Source organism: Buteo buteo, chromosome 6 (assembly GCF_964188355.1).
Source record: "Buteo buteo chromosome 6, bButBut1.hap1.1, whole genome shotgun sequence".
Lineage (NCBI taxonomy): Eukaryota > Metazoa > Chordata > Aves > Accipitriformes > Accipitridae > Buteo > Buteo buteo.
Genome location: NC_134176.1, coordinates 20,378,270 through 20,391,453, shown reverse-complemented (window position 1 = coordinate 20,391,453; position 13,184 = coordinate 20,378,270). Strand labels below are relative to the sequence as shown.

General features: G+C 36.8%; 1 protein-coding gene across 6 annotated transcripts in view; it reads right to left on the bottom strand.

The window, feature by feature from the left end:
* Nucleotides 1-13,184, bottom strand: part of PTPN21 (protein tyrosine phosphatase non-receptor type 21) — a 52,001-nt gene that overhangs the window by 21,715 nt on the left and 17,102 nt on the right. For all 6 annotated transcript variants that reach the window (XM_075030019.1, XM_075030016.1, XM_075030017.1 and 3 more), the window contains 7 exons: nt 10,242-10,411; nt 7,487-7,584; nt 4,914-4,981; nt 4,393-4,463; nt 2,998-3,085; nt 2,708-2,796; nt 530-617 (listed from right to left, as the gene is read on the bottom strand). In XM_075030019.1, the coding sequence (XP_074886120.1) occupies nt 530-617; nt 2,708-2,796; nt 2,998-3,085; nt 4,393-4,463; nt 4,914-4,981; nt 7,487-7,584; nt 10,242-10,411 (672 nt within the window). The remainder of the gene's footprint in view (nt 1-529; nt 618-2,707; nt 2,797-2,997; nt 3,086-4,392; nt 4,464-4,913; nt 4,982-7,486; nt 7,585-10,241; nt 10,412-13,184) is intronic.

The window sequence follows — 13,184 nt, the reverse complement described above, 5'->3', positions numbered from 1 at the left end:
TAACAATTTCATTATTTATGAAAGTTGAAAGTAGAAGCCTTTTGTTGAAGACACTCTTATCAGTTATAACACTAACACAATTTACAGTATATATATATATATCATGCCATAAGATTGCCAACAGCTGCCTTCTTGACAAAGGCAACTAGTAAATGCTACATAAAATTAATTCTGCAAGGAATGCCATGGCCCATTCCAGCAAAGCTCTAAGACCATGCTTATCTTTAAATGCCACTGATTTAAAAGTCGAAACAATATGCTAGAAATTTTACTGGAATGGATGAAAATGTTTATGACTACCTGAACCAAACTTGTCAACATACTCAACATAAAAGGTCAGATATTTAACATCCTCCTGTAGAAAGCTAGCCAGAGACAGTATTATTACTTTTGACTTATTCATACAGTTCAAAGTTGCTAAATATATAAAAAGTAGGTTTTATCCTTTGAGTTAAATTAGCAGTCTTAATTTGTGTTTTTATTTACTGATGCCTTAGTGCAAAAAAAATAAAAGTAAAAATCTACTCACAGTTTGGAATTGGATTGTCTCTTCTTTGTTTGCCAGCTCTAATGCGAAAAACGATTTGTTGTGGGACATGTTGGCAATATCATGCCACCTGCACACAAAAGGGACAGAACATGACTGGCAAGCTCTGATTTTCAAATCACAGAAAATGCAACTGTAGAACAGAACCACCACCAAGAATATGGATAAAGAACTGAGAACAAATAAAAAGTTCATCAATCTGTCTGAACACGTTGCAGCCCATCACTTCCATATCCATTAAACGACTGCTGAAAGGAAAATATGTGACTAACTCTTTTGATGATGAGCAACATAACGCCAGCAACATAACAAACAGTAATAAGTTTATTACTTGTCTTCCATTTGAAATTCTTTCAAGTGTTCTTCTTTTAAAAAAAAAAAAAAAAATCAAATTTAGACAAATGTTGTTTTCAGTAAATTATAATGTCCTGACTGCTTGAAAGCAAACCATACATTCTAGAGGAAAAAAAAAATCTATACTAAACAAAACCATTAAGGAATTATTATACATATTTTCTAGCACTCTTTTGCATATTGACAGATGAGAAAAAGTTAGACTGCAAGAAATATAATACCATGTATTTATACAACTTCTTGTTAAATATAAATGTAGTTTGCTCCATTTGTATTATATTACTGTAAATAAAGTCTATATCATTGATTTAATAAAAGAATATTCTGCAGTGCACAAACACAGGGGAAAAGCATGATCTACATACAAGACTCTCTCTAAAGGTATTTATATGACTTCCATTTGCATTATACAGATGTGGCTGATAGCATTTTCTATCGCTACTCACCATCATATGCACGAGGTAGAGAAACATTAATGTCCCCATTTTGATGTAGAACAAGGACCCCTCAAATTTAAGGCCTTGGTTCATAGGCATTTATGGATGCAATTACAAAATTACTTGCAACAATCTGAAGCATAACCCAGCCTTTGTAAACTGTACTAGTGGGCCATTTGTCTACACTTTTTTGCCACCCAAATACCACGATATATCTATCCCCAGTAGAACTGCCCATAATCATACAACAAATAAGCAACAGAGCAGAAAACTGGACCCTGAAATTGGAATAGGAGTACTTTCTGATGCTCTCCAATGTGCAACTTTTTTCTTATGTTTATACAGACACTGCTTTCACAATTATTTGGGAAATTATGTGAAATGCATGGACAAAGCTTTATTCCTCTCCCCTGTGTGCTTGGAAAGTCAGACAGCAGAACCGTTGTTGCTTCGTTCTGCAAGAAAGCAGAGTAGGGCACTTCTACAACTCTACACAATTAAAAAGAACTTGGCATCAGCTCTCCTATCAGCAGCAGAGATAGAGATTTTTGTGAAGGACAGTTAACAATACCGAATTTATAAATTCAGTAAAAAACAAGACCACTAACAAAAGAAGTACAGTTGCTACTTTCTCTAACCCCAGAAATTCACCATGAGTTCCAGTAACTGTTAGACCTCAGGATTTCAAGATTCTTTTCATATGCAGCCAAAAATTCAACTCTGGAAGACTAAAGTTCACCAAGAATAAAGCCTTTCTTGCTCTAGCAATAACTGCAGATTACTAAGATTCACTAAAAAAATTCGCTATGTATTTTTTTAAATTTATTTCAAATTCTGTCCAAAGATGCCCAAGCAACCCCTCTCAAAATCAGTGGGAACAAGGCCATTTCACAATTTAACTATCAGAACATTAAATAATAAACTAAAACAATGTATGAATCCAAAATAATGAAACAAATATTATCATGTGACTCTCCTCCATTTCTTTTACATGTAATATATGAAGGGAACTCCTGGATAATTTTGCAGTTGAATATTTCTAATTGAATTGATGGGCCCATCTTGGGACTTAAGAAGTTCTATATGCAAAGAATTGCTCCTTTTTGACTCAATAAATGTTTTGCATTGGAATGCGTATTAAACGTTCATCTCTTAGAATTAATCTGGCTTAAAGAGATTCATCCTGCAGTCAATACACTGAAAAACTCCCATGTACCTCAGTATTCACTGTAGCATGATGACTGCAAGACTGTGTTCCAGTTTATCAAAAGAATAAATACACATCACACCTAAGAGTCATTCATGCTAATGAGAAACACTTTTAAAATATCTTTGTGCACTTCACATTTTATATAAGAACAATACTAACCTAAATACAACAGGAGGACGACCATTTTTGTGTTTCACAAAGATACCATCAAGACATGCTCCAATGAATATGTCACTTCCTTGGCTGTCCTGTAAGAAGTTGCAAAAAATTATGCAAATACAGAAAAAGGGCTTTGAAAGCAAACTTACATGAGGAGCAACTACTTTTACAGTTCTGGGGGAGAAAAGGAGTGGTGTGGTTTTTGGGTTTTATTTATTTTTGGCAGAAAGTAAATCTTGTTTTAAATAGGGAAAAAAAGCAACTGAGACAAAGATCAAAGCCCTGTTTACCTTTGCAGGATAGGTCTCTTCACCATAGCCCTCCATTCTCTCTACTTCTTGCATATATAACATTTCCGCATCAGGAGGAGTAAGGCCTCTACAAATGAAAACAACAATCAGCTAGTACTCTCAGTAAGAAAAAAAATCATCTTTGTCTTACTCTGACACAGTCAAGCTTGAAAAGCATCCCCAAGACATCCAGACAACCATCAAATCACGCTGTTTTCCTCTGTACCAATGGCTGACATATTTGTCTCAGCCTTTACGCCAATTCTAGTAACTTCTTTCTCTCAGGCATCTCTAGGGGTAAATGGCTACAAAGACCAGTTAAAATTATCATCTCTGCTAATGGCAGACAATTATCACATTCTTCTTCAAATCCATCATTGCCACCGTATTTTCTCACTTTATCAGAATGATTATTCTGGCACACATGTTCAAGATGTGTATTTCTCCTACTGCAGTATACACGTTTAGGACCAACATGAAGTTTGATGCTTCACATTTCAGGAAAGAGAGTCTCATTTTCTAAATGCTGACAGAGTTTTAACTGTAATGGTTTGAAAACATGAGAAGGACAAGATCTGTAGGTAAAGGTAGTATTTTTTTTAACTAGACCAAGTGGCAAAGACAGTTTTCTCACAGACTTGCAGTAGTGACACAAGGATTAAAAGCTTATGGTTCCCTATCTACCTCAGTTGATCTCATAAAAGACATTATCTCTACCTGCAAAATCCTGTCATGCTCATTCTTATGTCTCTCAATACTTCTTCAATCATCAATCTCTCTGTTTCCTTACTTTTTCCTAATGTCATGCACATCAAGTTTTCTTTGCTGAACCTTAACCATGCAATCTTGTTAGGAAAGCATTTCAAAGATAAATTGATTTGAAATTTTCAAATGCTTATTTTAAAACAATACAGGAAAAGTAATCAGTATTTCTCACTGATGAACTGACAACAGAGAACTTTCCTTTGTCTTGGACAACTGCATCTTAGCTACCTTTTACTTAAGATCATAAGCATTCTGGCACAGCGACTGCCTCTAAATTTACACTGCCCTCAGTATCTGCCAATGTTTTTTATCAAGAAACATCCTTACTGGGGTCACAACTTCATATAAACAAGTTTCAGAAACATTATACATGTGAAGTCACACTATTTAATTGTGTCCTGTATTCTTAATTTTCAAGCAGAATCCTCTCATTTATTTTATCAGTCATTCTGTTCTCTTTTCACTTTCATTCAGCAAAACCTCTTGTAATTTTAATGCAGAAGTATCAGTGAAAAACTCATTTAAATGGGAGGCGAAATTAGTCCAACTGTCTTCTGAGATTCCCAACTTCCTGAGCTACTGTAGCAATCACATCAAAATTAAGCAATAAAGAGTTTTAGGAAGTGTTACCTGTACTTCTGATGTAGCAAGGCAACTTTCTGTGTTGCTTCTTCCAATATTTTTTCTTCTTGTAGCCAACCCTTAAGGCAAGATAGCGTTTATAGAATGAAATACAAAAAATTCTGCAAAATTAAATGGTTATAGTTTCTTTACGCAGGCGAATCAACCCTCCACTCTAGTCTTGGACCTTAGATGCAGTAATATGCACACAGATAAAAACAAAAAGCACAAACGCTGTTTTGAAGTGGGTTTACTCACTTTCCCATCTCCACCCCAACCTTCTTTTCAGTGTAATATATAATAAAATTGAAAAGATCTTGCAATGTCTTTGCTTCTGTGTAATATAAGGTATCGTATCTCACTCCAGTCTCAAAGAAAACCTCTACTGAATTTGACAATCTAGGGAGCAGTCAGAGAGGTGGATCATGGAGTCTTTAATAATGAATTGCATTTACCAATCTAAAGAAAGATTTACATTTATATTTATCAATTTAAGAATTTTAATGTATCAAATTAAAGTCAATACTTACCACTGGAAACAAAGCAAATCTTTGTAGAAACTCCTGAGATTCATACTGATCATAGTCTCCAAAATCAGCTAAAAAATAAAAAATTTCTTGGATTCAAACATTTGCAAAAAAATGATTCAATACCCGATTAATTGCAGCAGGATCTCCAAGTAGCAAATCTCCATCCTATTGAACTATGATCTGAAAGTAAAACAATGGAACAAACTAACCAGTAATATTTATGAAAAGTAAAAATAAAAATACATCCCATCTTTCTACCTTGTTCAGAAAAATTGGTAACACTCCTTGTGGGTAGGAAAGGAGAAGAAATGATAAAACAATCAAAGTGTTGCTCCAAGTTCCTTAGTTCCTTGCGGTTTTTATTTGTTTGGTTTTTAATCACAGAATAGTTGAAGTTGGAAGGGGCCTCTGGAGATCTAGCCCTAAGCAGGGTCAGCTACAGCAGACTGTCTCAGAGTCTTCTCCGGTCAAGTTTTGACTACAAAGGATGGAGACTTCACAACCTCTCTGGACAACCTGTTCCAGTGTTTCACCACTCTCACAACAGCAAACTTTTATTAGATTTAGACGAAATTTCCTGTATTTCAATTTGTGCCCGTTGCCTAAGAGTCTGGCTCCATCTTCACTCCCTCCTGTCAGATACTTAATTACTTGCAGTATAGCACTGGTAGACTGCTCTAACTTGCAGCTGGACTCAAACACTGCACAGAGCAGCTGTAGCACCCTTCCCCTCTCAAGGCTTCTACAGCTCCCTGCACCCAGGCATGTAGAAAGTCAGACCTAGAAGCCTTCCCAGACTCAGGGGCATGCTCAGAAGGGACTTAATAACAGTTTTGACTTTAATAACAGTTTTGATTTTATGTCATGCCAAAGGGCATCCCAAGGAATTTGCCTCTTTTTCTGTTTCCAGGAAAAAACTAGCCAGCATTTCAAAAGAGAGGAATAGAACAGTCTAAATTGGAAAAGTTATGTACCAGACTCACAGGAGAAACTGTGGAACAGCAGTCTGTATGGAAAAGCTGCTCCCCAAAAAATAAACACACTCCCCAAGTATACAGATGTGATTTACATTACCACAGATCCTTGTCCATAACAGTATAGAGACATTTAGGAACCAAATTTGTATTAAGCATTAACAATTAATATGCAAGTTACTTATGTTGAAAGGGGAGAACTTGTGACGTGCTATACCAACACAGCACTTGAGGTAAAGCAGTGTTTAGAATTAGCCTATTGTCATTATTTCAAATACAGATCATTCTTGAAACCAGTTCACTTGAAACAGCAAACTGCTTCTGTTCATTCACCAGCTAAAATTAATTAACCTACCTGGTATAAGCTACTTCAGTCATCGGAACACATTATTTTAGAACCTGCATTTTTTCTGAATTGTTTTTTCACTGTGTTAGCAACATATACAGTTTCTCTCTTATACAAGACTGAAAAAGGAATGTGAAAGCTGAAAGGATAAATATTTTCCATCTGGAAAGAGGATTATATTGAAAGATTTCTATAAACAACTCACTGAGCAGAGAGACATTTACACTGTCCAAAGATGTGAAAATAACAAAGCAAGATTTTGTCAGTTAAAGACCATTAAATCCCAGCTTGGATTAAACAGATTCACTGTTATATAAACAAGGCACTAGTATAATTCACCCTACTCCACTAGTAACCACATTTTCAAAAAGCATAATCATTGTCTTTAATGTGATACTACCAACACATGTAATTTTAAAAAGGCAAAAATCCCTTAAGTTGTATGTACTGCCAATGATTTTAAGTCCCTTTCAAATTTGGCAGATGTACAATTGCTGTTAGATATACTGGAGTGACATTCACTGTGAAGCAATATACAAACATACTAAACAAAGCTGTTGCCATTAAAAACTTTTATTTTCAGATATTTAAGATCAAACAAGCATGTTAACAGGGAACACCAGACATAATCAGTGCAGGCAGACTTAAGACTGGTGGTTTTCTGGTGTATACTCTATCCCACATGACCCCAGTTAAATAAAGCAGCCATTTTCACGTAGATATCACAGAAATGGGTCTTCAGGAGCGATTTGAACATAGGAATTGTTAACAGTCTTCCATGCTAACTTGAAATAATTGTAGGTATTCAGATATTTGGGAGAAAAAGCGGAGATAGAAGTACTACTGTACATTCGAATTTGCATATTTATTAAAACATGTCTCTTTCCCTTGTTACCATGTCAGAATAAAGAGTCTTCATTAACAGAAATGGATGAAAGGTCTGTTGATGTAAGCAGACAACTAAAGCCTTTGCCCCCAAAGGAACTCCAATGTCCAGTTCAAACCCAACTCCTGAAAATACATGTTAGATACCCAGGCACACCTCTGAGGACTGCACAGTAATACCAGCAAGTTTGGGACCACTGATCCTACTGCTCCACCTCCTCAGCCCATATGACAAAGTTCTAAGGAGCAAGCCTTTCATAACTTACTGAATTGGGTCTTTGAGCAATAAATAGAAAACATGCAATAGAAAATATCTCACCAAAGTTTCTAATGCAACATTAGCTAACTGGCACAATTGCCTTACTTACCCTGAACAGCTAAACCAGCCAGATGTATTGCTTGTTCCAGTGTGCAAGGAATGTTGCCCTCCAAGATATCTTTCTTTAACTGCAAATAATACTGATACCTACATGGGAAAAAAAGAAAAAGCTTGTGTGGGCTTCTTAATTTAAAGAGAGTGCAGATGAATATGCCTGCATCTCCTATTCCTCTCTGCATTCCCTGGTTTGTGTGGAGGGTAGTCTTCCTCATCATTCAGACCCACCACTTCATGGTCATTGTTAACTCCTCCCTTAGCTTTCAAATATCACTGCAGAATCAAATTCTGTTGCCTTTTAAAATAAAAGAATCTCCACGATTTCTATCTACTACCATAGTCTCATATTTTTTTTTACCTCTTCTTTCCTTAATATTCTTATTATCTCCTCTTTACAATGTTTAGTACACTGCTGCTGTATTGCTGCATTCTCTTCCAACAGATCCAACATTGCACAACCCTTCAATCACAACAGTGACTTTCATGTCTGCATTACAACTTCTGAGTATGTTTTGTTCTCACTTTCAAGGCACCATTTTTTTCCCTTTAATCTGACCTTTTCCTGGGTTATCTCTCTTGTACATGCAACGACTACAAGCTGTACCATTTGTACACAATCCGAACCACTGTTTTCTTTAATTCTTGTGCCCCTTTCAGCCATCCATGGAACACCCTATCTTGAGCCCCAAACATCTCAAAACTCAAAAATACCATTATAGCTACACAGATTTGCCAACAAGGGCATTTGTCTTCTGTAAGTCTAGTTTTAAAAACTTAACTTCCCCATACTGTATGTTAACTCCTGTGAAGTAAGGCTTTAATACTGAGAACATGGAAGCATGTGCTGCAATTCATTCAGTAATTACAAAGGTCAGGTAAACTCCACACAGATTTTTATCAAGCTACAAGATGGCTCTCTTCCCTCCCTATTTAACAGCCTGTTAAATACAGTGACATTTTATAAACATTGTTTAGACTCTTCTGGATCCTACCACAGAAAAGCAGTATGCCATATGACAGTAGATAATATGCTTATACAGCACGCACAAGAACAGCTGGGACTAAACCACGCCTTAAAAAAAACAAGGAAAGGAAAAAGCCACTGCATATCAAGACACTTGGGGAAATAAATCTTCCCAGTCAAGCAGTAGAACGTAAGCTCTGTTCACAGAACCGCTAGGAAAAGTAAACATACAGATGAAGAACTTTGGCACCACCTCACAATAGTACAAATACCATCTTTTTTGTCTATGACATTTCCACTTCCTGGTATACATTAAACATGTAATTTACTTAAACTTGCTCAATCTCATTTATATTGAAAAGACATGAAAAAAAATCCACAGATTTCTGAAACTAATCCAGACTAATCAAAGCAAGTACCATCCTCTAGAACTTCAGTATAAGGTTGGCACATAAATTCCTGCCTTCTACGTGGCAGCAAACTGCAAAATTGCTGTTACAGCTCCAGCATAAACATCATATTCTTTAAATATATGCTGGAGAAGAATATTCAAGGTTTTTCAGGCAATTTAGCTCTTCAATGCAACACCATGACATTGATCTTACTCAGATGCATCCTAGTACACCAACAAGCATAGAATCTGAATCAAAGATTGATTATAAAAAAAAAAAACACTAGAATTACTTTTTAAGTCAGTAAAAATCCTGAGAAAAAGCACAAAACTTCAGAGTTTTCAGAAAGAAAAGAATCTTACAGAAATTACACATAAAACAAAAACTAAAGCAGCCAAACATTGAGCAATACATTACAGCAGCAGTGTCTGCACCAAGAGACTTATCTCCCTGAAAATCTTTCACACTACAATTAGAGGGAAAGGTCTCTGGCAAGGTATTTTAGCACCAGAGTATATAAGGACAGTTTCATGTAACCACAGAATAAATTAAGCTGGAAAGGACCTCTGAGCGATCATTTGGTTCAACTCCCCACTCAAAAGCAGGGCCAACTTGAAGTTACCCCCTTAAATGGGTTAACTAATGCAAGCACATATTTTTTGAAATAACAAATACATGTTTCTAATCCAGTTACTGGTTTTCTACTTACTTGCCTGTTAAAAATTATATCAGAACAACTATATACATTAAGACACTAGAAGCCAAGGTGTAGGCCCATAGGAATAACTGGCCAGTATATATGATCAATTTTACTTTTCCCCTGCAGTGAGCACCACTTATGTGATGTTCCCTGGATTCACAGTAGAAATGGATATATGATATCAAAGCTAACATCCATCTTCATTGCCCAGTGATACACAAAAAAATCACAAGCTGAAGCTTAGCCTGTAGTTTGCCAATGCAGTGTAGTGAAAGTACAGAAAGTACTGAAAGCAAAATAAAGGAAAGCGCAGCTCAAAAAAATCTGCATGTGCTTTGTGCAGGACAGACATCCCTGAAAGCAACATGTGGCCCTTCAAAACAAAAAAACAAACAAACAAAGAGCTAAACATGAAGAGACTAAAACAATTAAAAGTCTGACCATGCAAGTATGCCCATTACTGAACACAGGTTTGAATAGATTCCTAAGATCACCAAAAAGTTAGTTGCTTAGTTTATCACATATTTTAAATATTCAAAAGGGAAATAAATACATAGTTTGAACATAAATTCTGCCTAAAGTAATAATTTCCATTTCTCTAGAGGTGGGGCAGGGAAGCAGACAATTTTTAAATAAACCATACATTTCAGAATGCTGAAAGCAAAATTACAGACACATGTATGAAGTTTACCTGGTAATCTCCTGCTGAAGCTGAGAAACAGTAGGCACGTAGAACACTACTCCAAAATACACAGTTGGCTCCAAGGCATATTTGTCCAGCTGCTTTTTCAGAGGCTTGTCCAAATCTACCCATCTGCGCTGATTCTGTTTATTATAATACCACAGACTGAAATATGTAATCTGAAAAAGAGACATTTCAATGATGAAAAAAGTTAATATTGCAATATTAGATAAAATACATTGTATGAAAGCCTTGCTACTTAGAAATAAATGTTTGTGCTGGCTTTGGCTGGAATAGAGTTCATTTTCTTCATAGTAGCTAGTATGGGACCGTGTTTTTGATTTGTACTGAAAACAGTGTTGATAATACAGGGATATTTTAGTTATTGCTGAGCAGTGCTTACACAGAGTCAAGGCATTTTCTGCTTCTTGCACCACCCCACCAGTGAGTAGGCTGGGGGTGCACAAGAAGTTGGGAGGGGGCACAGCCGGGACAGCTGACCCCAACTGACCACAGGGGTATTCCAGACCATAGGACGTCATGCTCCGCATATAAAGCTGGGGGGAGAAGATGGAAGGCGGGGATGTTCGGAGTGATGGTGTTTGTCTGCCCAAGTCACCGTTACGCGTGCTGGAGCCCTGCTTTCCTGGAGATGGCTGAACACCTGCCTGCCCATGGGAAGTGGTGAATGAATTCCTTGTTTTGCTCTGCTTGTGTGCATGGCTTTTGCTTTACCTATTAAACTGTCTGTATCTCAACCCACAAGTTTTCTCACTTTTACTCTTCTGATTCTCTCCCCCATCCCACCAGGGGGGACTGAGCGAGTGGCTGCGTGGGGCTGAGCTGCTGGCTGGGGTTAAACCACAACAAGGTTTTAGAACACTGCCTAAGGCTATGGGCTATTGAAAACTTAAAGAACTGGAGAGACATTTAATATCAAAAGGAGACATTACTTCCAGATAAGCAATTCACAAACATAAGGGCCCTCACCTAAAACATCATCAAACGTACTCTTTATTTGCAAACAGTCCCTGAGCCTGTTGTGGCAACTCACAGATGTTAGTCATAAGCACTTATGTGTGACAGGAAAACTAAGGGAAGCAAGGAAGGCAAATAAAAAAATGACAATGGAGAGCAGGAGAACAGTGTATGCTTCTCAGGGGAACTGGCAGGCAGGCTCACATGGGATGCTGAAGGACAAAAGAGCACAGGACAGCTGCTCAGTCCAAGACAAGCTCATTAAAGCACATGTATGGCTCATCCCATGAGCAAGAAAATGATCGGACACAGCAGCAAGCCACTTTGCCTGAGCAGGCAACTCTTGACCAAGCCAAAACACAAAATACAGCATGCACTGGAACAGACTGCACCGAGAGGCTGAGGGATGTCCATCCCTCCAATGTCAAAATCCCACTGGACAACATCTTGAGCAACACAATCTAACTTCAATCAGATCTCCTCTGAGAAGGAGTCTGGATGAGAATATTTTTCTATAACTCCACAGTATAGTTCTAAATCCACACTGCAGAGCCACTCATTCAAATTTAAATTTCTCCACTATGTTTAAACTGATTAAAATCTGCCCCTGCAGTACTTACTTCATTCAGTTCTGGACCAGCAAACAGACGTGGACTAGAAAATATTCATGTCATTATCACAACAAAACTAGAAATCACAATTACAAGTTTTTTAATTGAGGGAGGAAGATAAGGGAATGCTACTAATTACCAATTACGTCTGTAGGCATTTACATGGAAATTCTCCAAGTCCTTGCTACATACACATTATTATATGTCGAAACAGTAGAAATACCAACACCTTTAATCCAACACTTTCTTTATGTATTTTCAGATGTTTTTAACTTATAAAAAATAATGCTATTAAGGATGAAGTTTTATAAAACAAAGGACTATTCATCATAGTGATTTTTTTACATCAATAATTTCTGTGAATTAAGTCAACTTGGAAAAATTGTCCACCTAGCAAACAAAGTATTTACTGTTGTTTTCTCAGAAGCTCTAGCACTTTGATGCTTTGGAGCACAGATCGGAAATTCATTGGGGAGCGACAGCTGGTACTAGAGAAAGGCCACTTTAGTACTTTCCTGTGAAAACTCGCCTACATACACGTCTGAAAATTCATATACGTACATCTTCTTAAGTTTATAGTCTAAAAAGGACAAAGAGTCTACACTCATGGGATTCTGGCTATCCCTTACAGCTCTGACAGGCTGACTATGCATGTAACAACCATGGCATGGGCAGGTTTACTACATCCCAAACCTCCAAGGACAGCAGTGAAGTCAATGCTCCGTATCAGCACAGATCGGTAAGTAATTTGGGGCACAAAAGTCAAGGTGTAGCATTAAATTAATAAAACCAACTATTCCATAAAAGCATTTTCTCTGGGAAATTAGAGCCAATTCTAAAGCATAATGTTCCATTAATGTTGCATACCAGCAAAACGTACTTCTTTTACCACTCTCTTAAATCGGCATCAACAGTTTTAAGTGATTGTTGGTGGGGGTTTTTTTTCCCCAATGTTTAAAAAAAAATAAAAATCCTCTAAATTAAAATTACTGTTACCGTATAATTTCAAAATCAGTATTCAGAAGATAAGAAAAATGTTAGGATGAAGTCTGCCTACTTAACCTTAATTAAAATCCCTTCTGCAAACTCTAAGACAACTCTGGTCCTATTTGATAGAAAGGCAGGCTGTAATACTAAAATTAAATTGAATTAGAACTGTTCATAGAAGAAAAAAGTGTTTCAGTATAGTGGAAGATATCTGCAGAAAAGGCAGAATGCTGATAGAAACAAAATAGTTTCATGGTTGGGAAAGTTTAAAAATCAGCATAGAGAAACAGACTGTATTCCCACATCAGAAACAGAATTCTCTTGTAAAGCAAATCCTACAAACCAAGTTTTTCACAGGTGGACACTGTGGGCTCCT